Source organism: Anas acuta, chromosome 1, assembly GCF_963932015.1.
Source record: "Anas acuta chromosome 1, bAnaAcu1.1, whole genome shotgun sequence".
Taxonomy (NCBI): domain Eukaryota; kingdom Metazoa; phylum Chordata; class Aves; order Anseriformes; family Anatidae; genus Anas; species Anas acuta.
Window position 1 is genome coordinate 169,731,136 of NC_088979.1, and position 13,124 is coordinate 169,744,259.

General features: G+C 38.9%; 1 protein-coding gene across 3 annotated transcripts; it reads right to left on the minus strand.

Annotated features, from left to right (window-relative positions):
* Positions 1-1,421: 1,421 nt before the first annotated feature.
* RXYLT1 (ribitol xylosyltransferase 1) lies at positions 1,422-12,561 on the minus strand. Of its 3 annotated transcripts, none has more exons than XM_068669323.1 (6): positions 12,539-12,561; positions 11,049-11,225; positions 9,981-10,083; positions 5,364-5,678; positions 3,204-3,374; positions 1,422-2,408 (listed from the first exon to the last, which is right to left on the minus strand). In XM_068669323.1, exons 2-6 carry the CDS (start codon positions 11,119-11,121, stop codon positions 1,991-1,993), a joined length of 1,080 nt encoding a protein of 359 aa, XP_068525424.1. In that variant the 5' UTR covers positions 11,122-11,225; positions 12,539-12,561; the 3' UTR covers positions 1,422-1,990. The 3 variants fall into 3 exon arrangements, with proteins under 3 accessions (XP_068525424.1, XP_068525423.1, XP_068525425.1); XM_068669322.1 differs by lacking the exon at positions 12,539-12,561 and adding an exon at positions 11,791-12,160; XM_068669324.1 differs by lacking the exons at positions 11,049-11,225; positions 12,539-12,561 and adding an exon at positions 8,783-8,848 and having other exon boundaries at positions 9,981-10,063.
* Between the last annotated feature and the right edge of the window lie 563 nt (positions 12,562-13,124).

Here is a 13,124-nt window from a genome sequence, read left to right on the forward strand (position 1 = left end):
TGTGAAATTCTGATAAAACTCTGATGTACCTATTGTTTTCCCTTAAGATATAATAGCTGCACAAGTTCAGAAATAATCTCACATGTTTACTTATAAATGAACACATGAATAGCACTACTGGTGACTAACACACTGAGCTGCTTTTCAAACTTTACCTTGTGCACCACCAAATTTATAGGAGTTACCAGCCCTAGATGAAAATCTAGGCTGGCTTGATACAGACTCTCAGTTTTTTTTTTTTTTTTTTTTTTTTTTAAGTCCACTTTAATCCTTCAGGAGTGCCTGTTACATATTGAAAAACACTGCTCTAGATCACTGCTCCACATTCTGTAACTTACGGAGAAAGATTCTAGTAGAGGGAAATTACAGCAATGACACTTTGCTACTGCAGAGCACCAAGCTTCCTCTAACCCTCTTAATGCCATGTGCAACTGTGCAGATGGTGATTTTAGATCCTCAGTATGGAAATTTCTTCTAAATTTGATCCAGCAAGCTCCTCCTCCAAGCAAGGTTCATCAGCTGAGTGCTGAATTGTAATAGCTGTGCTTCCAGCTTCAGCAGAATGGAATACATTTGCATTGTATTGCAATTGCATGATGCTTCAGATAGAATGGGTGGGGGATAGTCACAGGAAATCTATCTTAGACATGCAGTTTAGCTTATTTGAATTTAACTTATTTGTCTTCTGAGAACATCTCTTTGTCTACTAACTGCATTGGGAATGCAAGATCCTAAAAATATATGTGCTCTGAGCCATACCTTACTGCAGATCTGGAACAGCCACTGTGTGTATCATTTGCTGTTAGTGAACTAAAACCCAGTGCTTTTATATGTTTTAACAGAAAAGATGCAAGAAAATTGAAAAAAATACTAATGAAGTGCTCTTGTATGATACATATTCCAGAACTAGATAGGATTTTTACACTAATTAATATCACTTAGCAGAACAGTCACACTGGCTTTTAGATTCCTACATGAGAATGAACCCATATGGCATACTGACTTTCAAAGACAGAACTGGCTGCTACACCACTTTTGGTGTGCCAATGTTGTGCATGCAGGAAAAGCAGCTCAGCCAAACACACAGAAGATAATAGCACGTACTCATTTCTCATGTACAAGAACAATAACAGATCCCTTTCACTACATTTAATGAAAACTGTCATAAACATGCAGTATTGAATTTCTGTCATCTTTTGGAGCTGATAGGTTTCAGCAGATTTTTAGAAATCAGATAAGCCACATGCGGGTTTATGTTGAAGGCCAAGTGCTCAGGATGTGCAGCTGTAACTGCAGGCAATGACTGCTCCCTCAGCAGAGCTTCGGAAAGGTATGTCTTAAAACTACACGGAAATGAAAGATATTTTGATATCTGAAATTAAAGGGGAAATACATTGTGAGGTAATATTTCTAAGAAAGAATTCTCTGTTTTTACCTTGAAATATACATTTTTATTCCACAGTGTTTAATTAGCTTTATGTCCACTTTCTTGGAAATGAAACATGTCAATCAAGTAAAGAGTTCACATTTTCAAAACCAACACTTACCAGGAGATACCTTACTGATTGTGTTAAACCTGGTAATTTTCAGCATTCATAATACATTATTCTGTACAATACAGCTTTCCTTCTTATCTTGTCCTCAAAACCAACCCTTGTTCTCATGTTGGATTTTTAACAAGTTCACATGCTCAAAGATATTTTCCTAAAGAAATTTACCACATTACACACCAGCACAGAAACTGTAAAAACAGTCATAAAGTTGTTGCCACCCTTACAGGCTACCATCCCTCTATATTAACATTCTCTCTGGAAATTGTTACGGATGGAGGGCCAAACATAGCTCCTGGCTAAGCTAGCCCAACTCTGTTGACTTCAAAAGGAATGCACCTGCCTTGTGAGGTTTCTTTTTTTTTTTTTGAATAAAAGCTTCCTCGGAAGGTTAATGGAAATTAAACTTTCAATCTATTCTAGATTTTCAAAAGGGAAATTTATCCTTTATCACTGGGCAGAAATGAATTTTCCAAAGTATTAATGAATTTCTGTCTCATCCATGCTTTGAAGTTTTGATACCATTCTATAAGCTTTTTTCTCCTTTGAATCTTTTCCTGTAAGCTCATTTTTTTTTCTTTTTCTAGAATAGCAGGAAGCTCTTTCCAGTTTTTAATAAAGATAAATGGAGCCCCCATGGTTTTTAATAATTGTAATGGAGCACTGTGGTACATTGATGAATTTCCGCAATCACCAGGTGTCATTACATCTTCTATAACAGGCAGGGATCCATACGAACAAGCTTCGTAAATCCTATAGCATTCTGTATTTATTCCCACTGGGCTCAACGTCAGATCACTCTGCAGCAAGGCATCCTGATAGTTTTTGAAACTTTCATTTGTTTCTTGAGGCTGCCACCTAGGAAAGTAAAGGGGTTGAACATTAATGTTTTTCCCACGCACATTACAATGAAAGGTAGAGATATACAGGGACGAGACATACAAGGAAACACTTGATGGACTTCCCAATGAATTTTTTTGGTCTTAAATACTTCAAATCAGTAGAGGCTCGCTTTTTACATCCTTCTGCTCTAGAATGTTAAACAATCTGTTAACCATCAGTCTGCCTGGAGTGCCTCAGAAATGTCTGTGAGGTAAGGGTTTATGCCAGACACTACTCATCTCCTGAGACTCTTCATCAGAGTAGCACAGGTTTTCCTAAGCACTGCAGTGCCTACTATCAATCATTTTACAGGCGTTGCTTGGCAAAATTAAGAAAAATTATCAGAGCCCTATTCCTGTTACTCAAGACATCTGCTCTACCTATTGAGCCATGAAGAGTAATATCATTCAGATTAAATCATCCTTGCATAGAACACAGCAAAATATAGCTGCCTTTTTCTTCTAGTAAGATATTAAGACATACAAGGTGCAAGACAAGTATTTCTTCTCCTATCATAATCAAATGTATGTAAGGAAAAAAAAAGACAGACGGTCTTTCTATGTAGTATACACAGATCTTTGGAGGCATTTAAAAATATACTTTAAAATATTGAAATAGAAAGGTTGTAATATGAAGTCTTATACAAAGGATGACTGGATACCTTTATTTGCACTGTTTTGTTTTTTTTTTTTTTTAATTCAAGAAAGGATTGTTAATAATGAACTAAGCAAAAATGTTGGAGTATTTTTGTGAAGTAAATCAGAGTCTTACTGTTCTCTGGCTGCAATCCAGCAAAGCTTATCAAGTCCATCCTGCTTCAGGATTTCCATTAGAGTTTCCCTCGAAGAGTTCTTATAAACTGTTCCTAAGAAATTACATAGATACGACCTTGGATCGTGTAGCATTGACCAGCTGGGTTCTACAACCGGAAAATTTCTGTAGCTGTAAAAACAACGTACACATTAGATAATGACATGTTTTATGTCAAGAGAAAATACATTTTGCGCTATTTCACGTTTACCATAGAAGATTCCAAGACTAAAAACACCTGTTTGTTACCAATCTACATCTATAAGCAAAGCAGTGCAAGTCCTGTCCAAAAAGTTGGTCTTCATTCCCTCTGTCCCAACCACTCTCTTCTCAAATGTCTCTGAGGACTACTGAGTCTTGACATCAAAGAAATTACGTATGCATGCTAGAAACATCATTCAGAGACACGCTTTTCTGAAATCCTCTGTTCTGGATGCAACCACTGGTTTTGACTGAAGAGGCCAGGATAAAGACAATTACGGAGTTGAAGCATCAGTTACCTGACCCTCTGGGCATGTTCATCAGCTGAAAACACACTGGTAACCTCTCAAAGGAAAAATGTCACTGTGACCTGGTTGCATTCATTAATCTTTGGCTACTAAACAGCTTGCTGTACAAGCTATTCAGCCTTGCTTTTAGGACTCAACAAAACCAGTGCAAAATCCTGGGATCCAATGTGAGCTATATGCTATCTTTTTAGACTCATTTTCATTATTTTTTTTTTGACTGGTTTTTCAAATCTTATGTCAGGAATTTTGGTCAGCTGAAAAACTGCTTCAGCAGAAGGGCTGGCACTAACTTTTTCATTAAATAAAGTTAATTTTATATTTTTGTCTGGAACAGATGAATGGTAAGAAGTCCTTTTTTTCTGCCCCTTAACATTCTCAAATTAAGATAGAGATTCCTTCCAATGTCATTATTTTAGAGGGATCACTGTTCTTTACTTTCCTGTTATTTGAAGAAAAAATACACCTTGATACCAACTCTTTAGTGCTTTTAGAGGTGGTCTCTATTTTCTTTCATAGTGATTTCTTAATTGTCATTAATAGTTCTGAACAGACACTCACTTTCCTGACCATCCCATATTTTTAACGAACAGCCGTTTCCTAGTTCTTCTCCTACCTGATGAATATTAATTTACCTACTCTCAGAGAACCGTTTTTTTCATTCCAAGTATTTTTGCAGCTTCCTACATCTTTCTTTTCCCTCTTCCCTTGGAAAATCTGTCCCATTTACATAACTTTAACAACAATTTTTGCAACTGTTGGTGTAAAAGGGATGCAAAGCCCCATTCTGATACCCGATCTATCTTACCCCATCCAGCTTTGCACCTGATCTTACTCCATACAATTTGCAGACTGTGTCAGTATAGATACTAAATTCAAATACAACACGAGTTATGAAAACAATCCTGAATTCTTTTCTTCTTATATTACTACAGTAAGTAGCTACAACAGTATTAACTCTGTTAATATGGAGTAAACAGGAAGGAGTACATCTAACTGAACCAAACAGGTATTTACTCCAGATAAACAGTCTGAGCACTAAGTATAACAAAAAGGTTTTGTGAGTAAGCACTTAAGCCAGTTTATGATACTGTGATACTGGAGTGTACTAATCCCAAATGGGAGCCATCCAATTTCCTTTTGAGAGCCAAAACAGGGGTTAAGAAACAGTACTGCCAGTACCACTGCTTTCCTGTCTGAAACAAGCAGTAGCTGGAACCTTTTTACATAAATACCTTTTAAATCCTTGTGTCATAAATATCTTTTAAATCCTCACGCACGTATTACATCAGCAGTTACAATAAATCTCAAGAGCAAATCTACTGAAGTAGAAATAATCAAACTGAAAACCCCACTGGACACGGGTTCCTTTTTTTTTTTTTTTTTTTTTAAAGCTCCCTAAATCCTAGCCTTCTTTTTCTATGTTATTGTTTTAATTGTTAAATGTAATTTCCAAAGATTCCAATGCTTCATTTAGAAAAGCATTACCAGGACCAAGTTCTACAATTTACTTACTATAATCGTTTTGGGAACTAGCAGTAACATTCAGATGTATTTTCCACACCTCACACATAACAATTAAGTTTCAATTATAATTTGTGTCTACAGCACTTACGTGGCTACTCCTAAAGGCCACTGGAAAATATCTTCTTCATTTACCAATGCGTAGTCATATGTTACAAAGAGCAGATTTACAAATCCTCCGTGTCTTTTCAGGTATGGTTGAATCCATTCGTTGTTGCACTGCTCATTTCCAAGCAGCACAACAGCTACATGCTGTATCTTGTGAGTCTGGATTAATGTTTGTGCGTAATGCAACCACTGAGTGGCGTAAGCGATCTTTGCTTTTTCTCTTCCATTCAGAACTAGCACAACATTTTCAGCTTCAACTGAGAAGTAGCCAGGAACTACAGATGGACCAGTGATGAAGCTGTGAAAACCGAAATACAAACAGTAAACATCCTTAAGACAAATTATTGACCTTAATCCTCATCATCCTTACAACACTCCAAAGATTTTTTTCTTCAATAAACTAAATACAACACACCATGAAATACCTATGCATCTGTAACCATTTCTGTTGTTAACTACAGCTATAACACAGAAATAAAGTTGCCTTTACTTAAATGTGTCTTTGTGAGGAACAGCTGGCTGGTCTGATGTTTGATTTTTCTCTGAAATTTTGGTTATGGTAAGGTAACCAAAAAACAGACTGCATCATCTGATATTCTGTAAAATCTGTAACATGAGAGGTAGGTACCTAAAGGTAAACTTATGATGCTTGTATGACCCAGGTCAAATTTCAGGTTTTGAGTTTGTAGCACAAACATTGTAAGTATAAAATTGCACATTGTGATCTATCACAATATAAAAATAAATATATATGAAACAATAAATATAACAAAGGCATTTCAATCATGTAGCAAAATCATTACATCACTGATAATTTAAAAGTATCTGAAGTACAAGTACATGAACAGCCTTTTATGAACTGCCACTAAGCAAACCAGTGTTTGTCAGCTCTTGCTCTTCAGTTAACTGCTGTTTTAACAGACTATTGACTGAACTCAAAGGATTAGTGATTACACACCTCAGGAAAGAGTGGAGGAGAAAAAACAAACAAAAAAAAGTTTTTGTTCTCCTCAGGAATCAATGAAGTGTTAGCTCTCTAGGTCTTCAGCATTACTATATTTTTTTTCAACTACCAGCTATACTTAATTTAGAATAAGAGAATTTTAATTGAGAATGAACTTGAAATGCTGAGACTAAACAGCTAGTTTCAGTTCAAATGTGTTTTGTAGGAAGAAAATTCACATCAAAAGCCATACAAACTACTCCAGTGAGGATACCTGGAACAGACTGACCTTCAGCAAGCATGTTCTAAACCTGAGTTAGGCTGTCATGGTGCTGCCTCAGTGGGAGCGGCACATCTTGGAGCCAAGATTCGGGAGACACACGATTTGGAATTAAGACTTTTAACAGATCAAATGTAAATCAGGTCAATACTTGAATCCAAACATACAGTGACAAAAGACTTTGTAGGGCACAAGGACAGTGACATCCTCATCACTGAGATTCGCAAGAGAGAACATCAAAATGCCTAAAATAGCGGGTGGGATATGAAGTTGCCTTGATGATCACCTTGTAAAGAGACCTGGGGGAAATGGGTTTTGTCTATGGACACAGTGCTGTAAGGCTACGAACTTCACAGGAGTAACAGGATGAAGAGGTGGGGAAGCAATGGTCGGTGTGTAGGAAAACGTGAAGCTTAGCAGCATGAAACTGCACTGGAGGGGGAACACTGAAAATCCCATACTGTAGTACAGAAACATCATACTAAGGTCGTGATATTAACTCCCAGTTAGAATACAACAGGGACTGGGAAATGTAAGGGGGATTGCAGAAGCTACTAAATTAAGACGTGCAGTAGCACTAGGAGAGTCTCACTATTCCCAGGGAAGTAGTCACTGCACCAAGCCTGTTGGAGTTTAAGAAGCGTTTGGACTGTGCACTCAGTCACATGGTCTGAATTTTTTGGGTTGCCAGGAGTTGGACTCGATGATCCTTGTGGATCCCTCCCAACTCGGCATACTCTGTGATTCTGTATAGACTGTATCTGGTGATATATGGAGATGACATTTTTTACTCAATAAATTACTTGCTTCCTACGAAGTCCTTGTTTTTCCTTGCTAGTCTCAGAACCCCTATGAACCTGGTTCCAAAGGTGATAGTCAGACAGCCTCTCTGAAACAGCAATACAATTAACACCATACCAGAAGAAAACATGCCAAATATATCCAGCATGGATACTTGATATGAAATAAAGGAATTACTTAAAAACAAGAAAATCAAGAGAACAACTCTGAGAGAAGTAGTACAAATAACTGTTTAATGTGTGCCTCAATCCAAGAAGGAAACAATGCAGCCTGTCCACTCTCCCCATGGTGTCCTAAACATGAAGCACTACATCAACAACAAGAACTTGGACCTGGATGGTTTTCACTTGAAAGTTCTGAAGAAACTCGGATATGAAATTGCAGAACTACTGGCAAAAGTATACATAGCAGTCGTTATGAAGAGACACCATGCCTAATGAAAAGCAGCACCACTCCTACAAAAACATCTGGAGAAAACTCCAGGAGCTACAGACCAGTCAGCATGACTTCCCTCTCCAGAAGAATCTATAAAAAAGAGTAAGATCACTGATCACACATGCAGATAAACACGGCTCCTATAGAGCCTGTCTCACTAATCTGATGGAGATCCATTGAGTGTGTCGGTAAGAATACAGATAAAGGGAATCCAGTAGAAATAGCGTATTTGGATTTTCAAAAAAAATAATCAATGAAGGCTATTAAGGAAACTGAATTGCCACAAGCTATCCTTTGGGAAATCATATGGCAGGTAAAGAAGTCTTTGCTCATTGATTTTGTTGACAAATATGCTTTCATTCAGGTACCTGCAACGAATGGCTGTGGTTTGCATAAAGAGGACAGGAGAATGGGGAAGAAGAAAACTGTTGAACAATCAACCAAGTTTATCAGGGCCCGGGGGAAAGAAGTTCTGAATGTTAAAATAGAGAGGGGTGTGACTCTCAACAGAACAAACATTTAGGAATGCTTTTACTTAATGATAAGTTTGACACCTTCTCTACAAACATCCTCCTGGATGACAAGAGAGAGAAGGATGTGAATCGCTTCAGGCCAACGAAGCTGATAAACTCTTCCTACTTCTTGAAGGAACATGCCAACACATCACTAAAAATCACAGCTCAGCAGCTCCTTCTTCACCTGTGTTGTTATGTAAATGTCCCTGAAGTTCATGTAGAAGTTGATACTTTCACTATCCTTTAGGCAACTTCCTGAGTAAAAACCTAAAAGCCATCAGAACGTGCATTTTCCACCATAAAGATATGCATTGGGCTTATTCATGCAAGTGTGTTCAAGTGCTATTTTGGCATTTCTGTGTCTTCTGATCTGATGTTCTTTAAAAACATTCATGTGAGCTCTATGTTTTAACAATCATTAGACTTACCACAAAACTGCACAGCAGCACATATTCTCCAAATATGTCACCTCAGCTAGCTCTCTCTAGCCTCATCTAGTAATCAAATGGAGATAATTTACCTCAGCCAGACAATAAAGAAGTCAACAATTCCAGAAAATATTTTTATGACTGAGCAGCCAAAATCATACTAATTTGTCGTCACAAAAAGCTACAGATTATCATTTCCAATTTGACTAAAAAGTAGAACTTCAACTATTTTATTTCAAAATCCCAATCATTAAAATCACAGTTATATTTACATATTTTCTGTAATTTTCATAAAAAAAATCTTACTAGCCTGTCAAATATTAACTGCTGCTATATTGGTACCTGATATAAACTTTGTATTTTCATAGGATTTTATGTTCAAGTTGAAGTTAAAGGCTATTATCCCCAATACCTCTAAATATAACAAGAAGATATTCATATGCTAGTATGAAAGTCTTCCTTTGACAGATACACATACACAGACCATGTGAGGTTATTATTCATCTGAAACAGGCAGACCAGAAAGGAAATACCCGTCATCAGTCAAGTGATGGTCTCAGTTACATGCAGCAAATTATTTCTTATTAACATGAAAGGTCTTGAAAAATATCCTTCTGCGCATGCCAAGAAGACAATGTATATGATAGAATGTCAAGGATTTATTTTGTTTTTGAGATTTTATATCTAGGAAAAAAAAAAAGCATCTCTTCCCACCAGCAAAACACTACAGGCATTGCTCCCTACTGAAAAAAGGTATTATTGTATTCTTTCTCTGAGTCTGTGAATGGAAAGATCTCTTGATCTCCATGAAGGAGATGACCAAGAGTGCAGTAGCACCATTCTTATTTTTTTTCACAGTTCTTTCAAATACACAGATCTTTGCAAAAGAGCTGATGAAATTGCTTCATAGCTTTTGATTTTTAATAGCAGTGCATTTGGGCTAAAATTTGTCGGTTTTATCAAGTATGTTTTTCCATTAATGCAACCATTTATTGCGGTAATATTAAAGGGGAAATTGTATGCATACTTCTCTGTTATCAAAACACTACAAAATTAAAGCACTTGCAACCGATATTAAAATAATTGCAACTCTGATAGACAAAATAATGCACCGGTGCATCTTATCATGCTCTTTAACAAACTATGCATTGGAAAGCTAAATTTTGCACAGATTAAGTCATCTTCACAAAGCTAGTACCTGAAGTATGTTTTTCCTGCCTTTTGGCTTCCTTCTCTCCATGGTGCAGTCACATCAGCTGGCTCAAGATGCCCTTCAAAAATATGTTGCCAAAGGTAAAGACCTACATAAATGATGAAGATATAATGGTCAATTTGAATGCACATACCTTGCCTACTCCACACTACCAACAAGACAAAAAAAAACTGCTTAAGAAATGTCAAAGCTTCCTATATAATGCAGACATTGCCCCCCTAATTTCTGTATGATTTGGTAATTAAGATGAATTTTTCAAACATCAAGGCATTTTAAAAGATTCTTTGGCTGTCAAAATATCAGTAGATGAAGATATATCACACTATCACTTCTGCTAGCATCTCTTTCTGGTACAGTTAACACTTAAAAATTAACAAATATTAATCTCCATTTTAAGGACAACCATACTGCTCTTAAGCTATAGTGAAATACACCAAATTTTATGTCAGAATACCAACGTGTTCTACAATACTACATAAAAGTTCAACTTACACTGGAAATTTCGCATTTCTGAAAAAGCTGTTATACAGACAACAAGATGTCTTCAGCAGTAGCTAAAAACCTTAGGAGGACCTTGGCCCCCAGTTTATGTAGAGAGGTCTCTCAGTATCTTCTACAACAGAACATTTTTCAAGTTCATCAGTGATTATACTTGTATGGTACACAAATTACCTTATTTCTCACTGTACAGTGCTCTAGTTCATAAAGTGTAAATGTTACAATTATTCTGTTTTAACCAAATAAGATGCCTGTTTATCTGTTGCTCTGTAAACTACACTGGCTTCAAAAAGTAACTCTGCCATTTGTGTGACTTTCCCTGGATAGAAATGAAAAACAGCTCCCAAAAGAACTGATACAAAGAATCTGGCACCTAACTACTCTTATATTGGTATTAAGATATTTTTGAGTAATAGCTTCTATTTCTTTAACACTTTTCATTTATAGATGTCCACATATTTTAATCATATACATACATTAGAGTCAACTAAAGAAAAAAAAAGCAAAGATTTATTAGAAGTTGTGATTACATAGGCCTAGATTACATCTGCTTACCAATTGCTGCTTTTCCCCAAATCTGCACTCTAAGACTGGTTTGCTCTAGGTGAGATCTTGCATTTTTTATCATCTTAACGTTATTTTCATATCTCTGTTGAGAAGCAATCTGTTCATTCTTCTCATCGGCTTCCCATGGATTCCACTCTTCGTTTCCCAAAGAAACATGATCTATATCTAGGAAATCCAAAAAGAGAACTTATATAAGAACTCTGGGCTTACAAACGTAGAAAATTTATAATTTATCTGGTCAGTCCTGAATTCCAAATACCCTCTTAGTCAGTATAACATAGTTTATATGAAAAATAATTTAAAATATGTTTATGCCGATGACATAGCTCTATACACGCTAAATGAACTGACATGCAGGAAAACAAATGAAGTGATTTTTATTAGAAGTGTGCAAACTGCTTGATAAGCAGGGGTCTTATTGCAGAATTGGGGCATGTCCTTCCCAGATAGGTTCATTTTTCCCTTCCCTTCCCTTCCCAAGGTGGCGCCCGGCCCGCCCGCGGCACCGACAAAATGGCGGCCGCCAGCGCAGTCCCTGGAGGGGGAGGGGGACGGCTCTGCCCCGCTCTCCCCTCAGCCCCCGGCGCTGCCCGGGCTTCCCGGGCCGTGCCCGTTGTTCGCCCCCCGGCCCCGTCGGAGCGATGCCGGCCGCGGCCGTGCCGCTGGTGCCGGGCAGGCCCGCGGCGGGCGGCTGGGAGCGGGGTGCGGGGGGGGCGGCCGCCGCTCTCACCTCGCGGGCCGCGGCGGTCCCTGTGCGGCGGGCGGGGGGCGGCCGGGCGGCGGGGCCGGAGGAAGACGGTGTAGGCCGCGTAGAGCGAGAAGAGGCCGTAGGCGAGCAGCAGGGCGGAGCACAGCCGCCTGCGAGCGCCCCGCATCCCGCCCGGCGGGAGGGGCCGCGGCCGCGGCTCCGGGCTGCGTCCCCTGGCGAGGAGGTTCAGAGGCGCCCCCCGCCATCGGGCTCCGCGGCCGGCCCCGAGGGGTCCCGGCGCCGTCCTCTCGCCCCGCTCCTCAGGCGGGGAGGCCGGGCCATGGCCGAGCCCCGCGGGCTAAGGCTGCTGCCCCACAGGCGAGGCGCTGCAGCTGCCTCACGAGCCCTCCCCCACGAGGGCTTCAGGAGGCCAAAATGCGAAAGGAAGGATATATATATATATATATATATATATATATATTTTTTTTTTTGACTAAGCATCAGTCCTCTAAAGCTAGATGCTACAATATCTTTCAAGCCACTGCCAGGCCGTTTTCTAACACCATGATCCTAATGACAGCCGAAGCACAGTGCCCTTCACCTACCCTAAGCATGGTCTGCTACAGCATGGGCTATAACGCCACATACAGCCTCGCAGCCTGTTTTGGATCTAGGCATTTTTCCTTTCTTATTTATTAATTTATTTATCCTTACAAACACTAAACTTTGCTCTAACTCTGACCTAAAACTTGTTGAATGGACCCTCTGCTTGCTCCCAAACAAAATGTACCTGGTCTGTCTTAGCAGGCCTTCCGAGACAGGTTTACAATCAGCCTGCTGCCAAGTCTTAAATGTAATGTACTGACCTACACACGCACAGAACTAGAAACGCACCCTGGTGACCAACAGTGGCAGCACTGATTTCTTTATTCTGGTATCCTGATCTTATGGTTTGTGTCAGCTTGACTTATTTTTTTCTAGCCCAGCTCCTAGCCCTAAATTTAACCCCGGGTAATTCTGCCCATTTAAAACCTGCATATAATGCATTTATCAAGACTGGTGGTAATCTGTTGCCAAAGTGAAGGTCAGTAGGCTCGTTGCCTCTTAGGCATCATGGTCACTTTCCTTTGATTATAGTGATTTGTAATTTTATTGGATAAGTGCGCTAGATAAATGCTTTCAAAATGATGACTGAGTTTTTCTCTTGCCCAGTGTTATGTGAATGCACAGTGAAGTGGCATAGTCACAAACTTTGGGAAGACCAGAAGCATGGAATATTAAACTATCTTCGGCTTTAACTACAGCCTGTTTTTTAGACTATCAGTAACTGGATTCATGTGCTGAACTGCAAAACTTCATTGGAAACCCTTGTGCAA

Bases quoted from the DNA above. Each gene is read 5' to 3' on its own strand.
- RXYLT1 (XM_068669322.1), bottom strand. From the start codon at position 11,935: ATGCGGGGCGCTCGCAGGCGGCTGTGCTCCGCCCTGCTGCTCGCCTAC. The intron at 3,375-5,363 runs GTAAGTGCTGTA...TTGTTTTTACAG, and splicing joins TGGCCTTTAGGAGTAGCCAC to CTACAGAAATTTTCCGGTTG. The intron at 2,409-3,203 runs GTAAGACTCTGA...TTACTTTCCTAG, and splicing joins TGGATTGCAGCCAGAGAACA to GTGGCAGCCTCAAGAAACAA.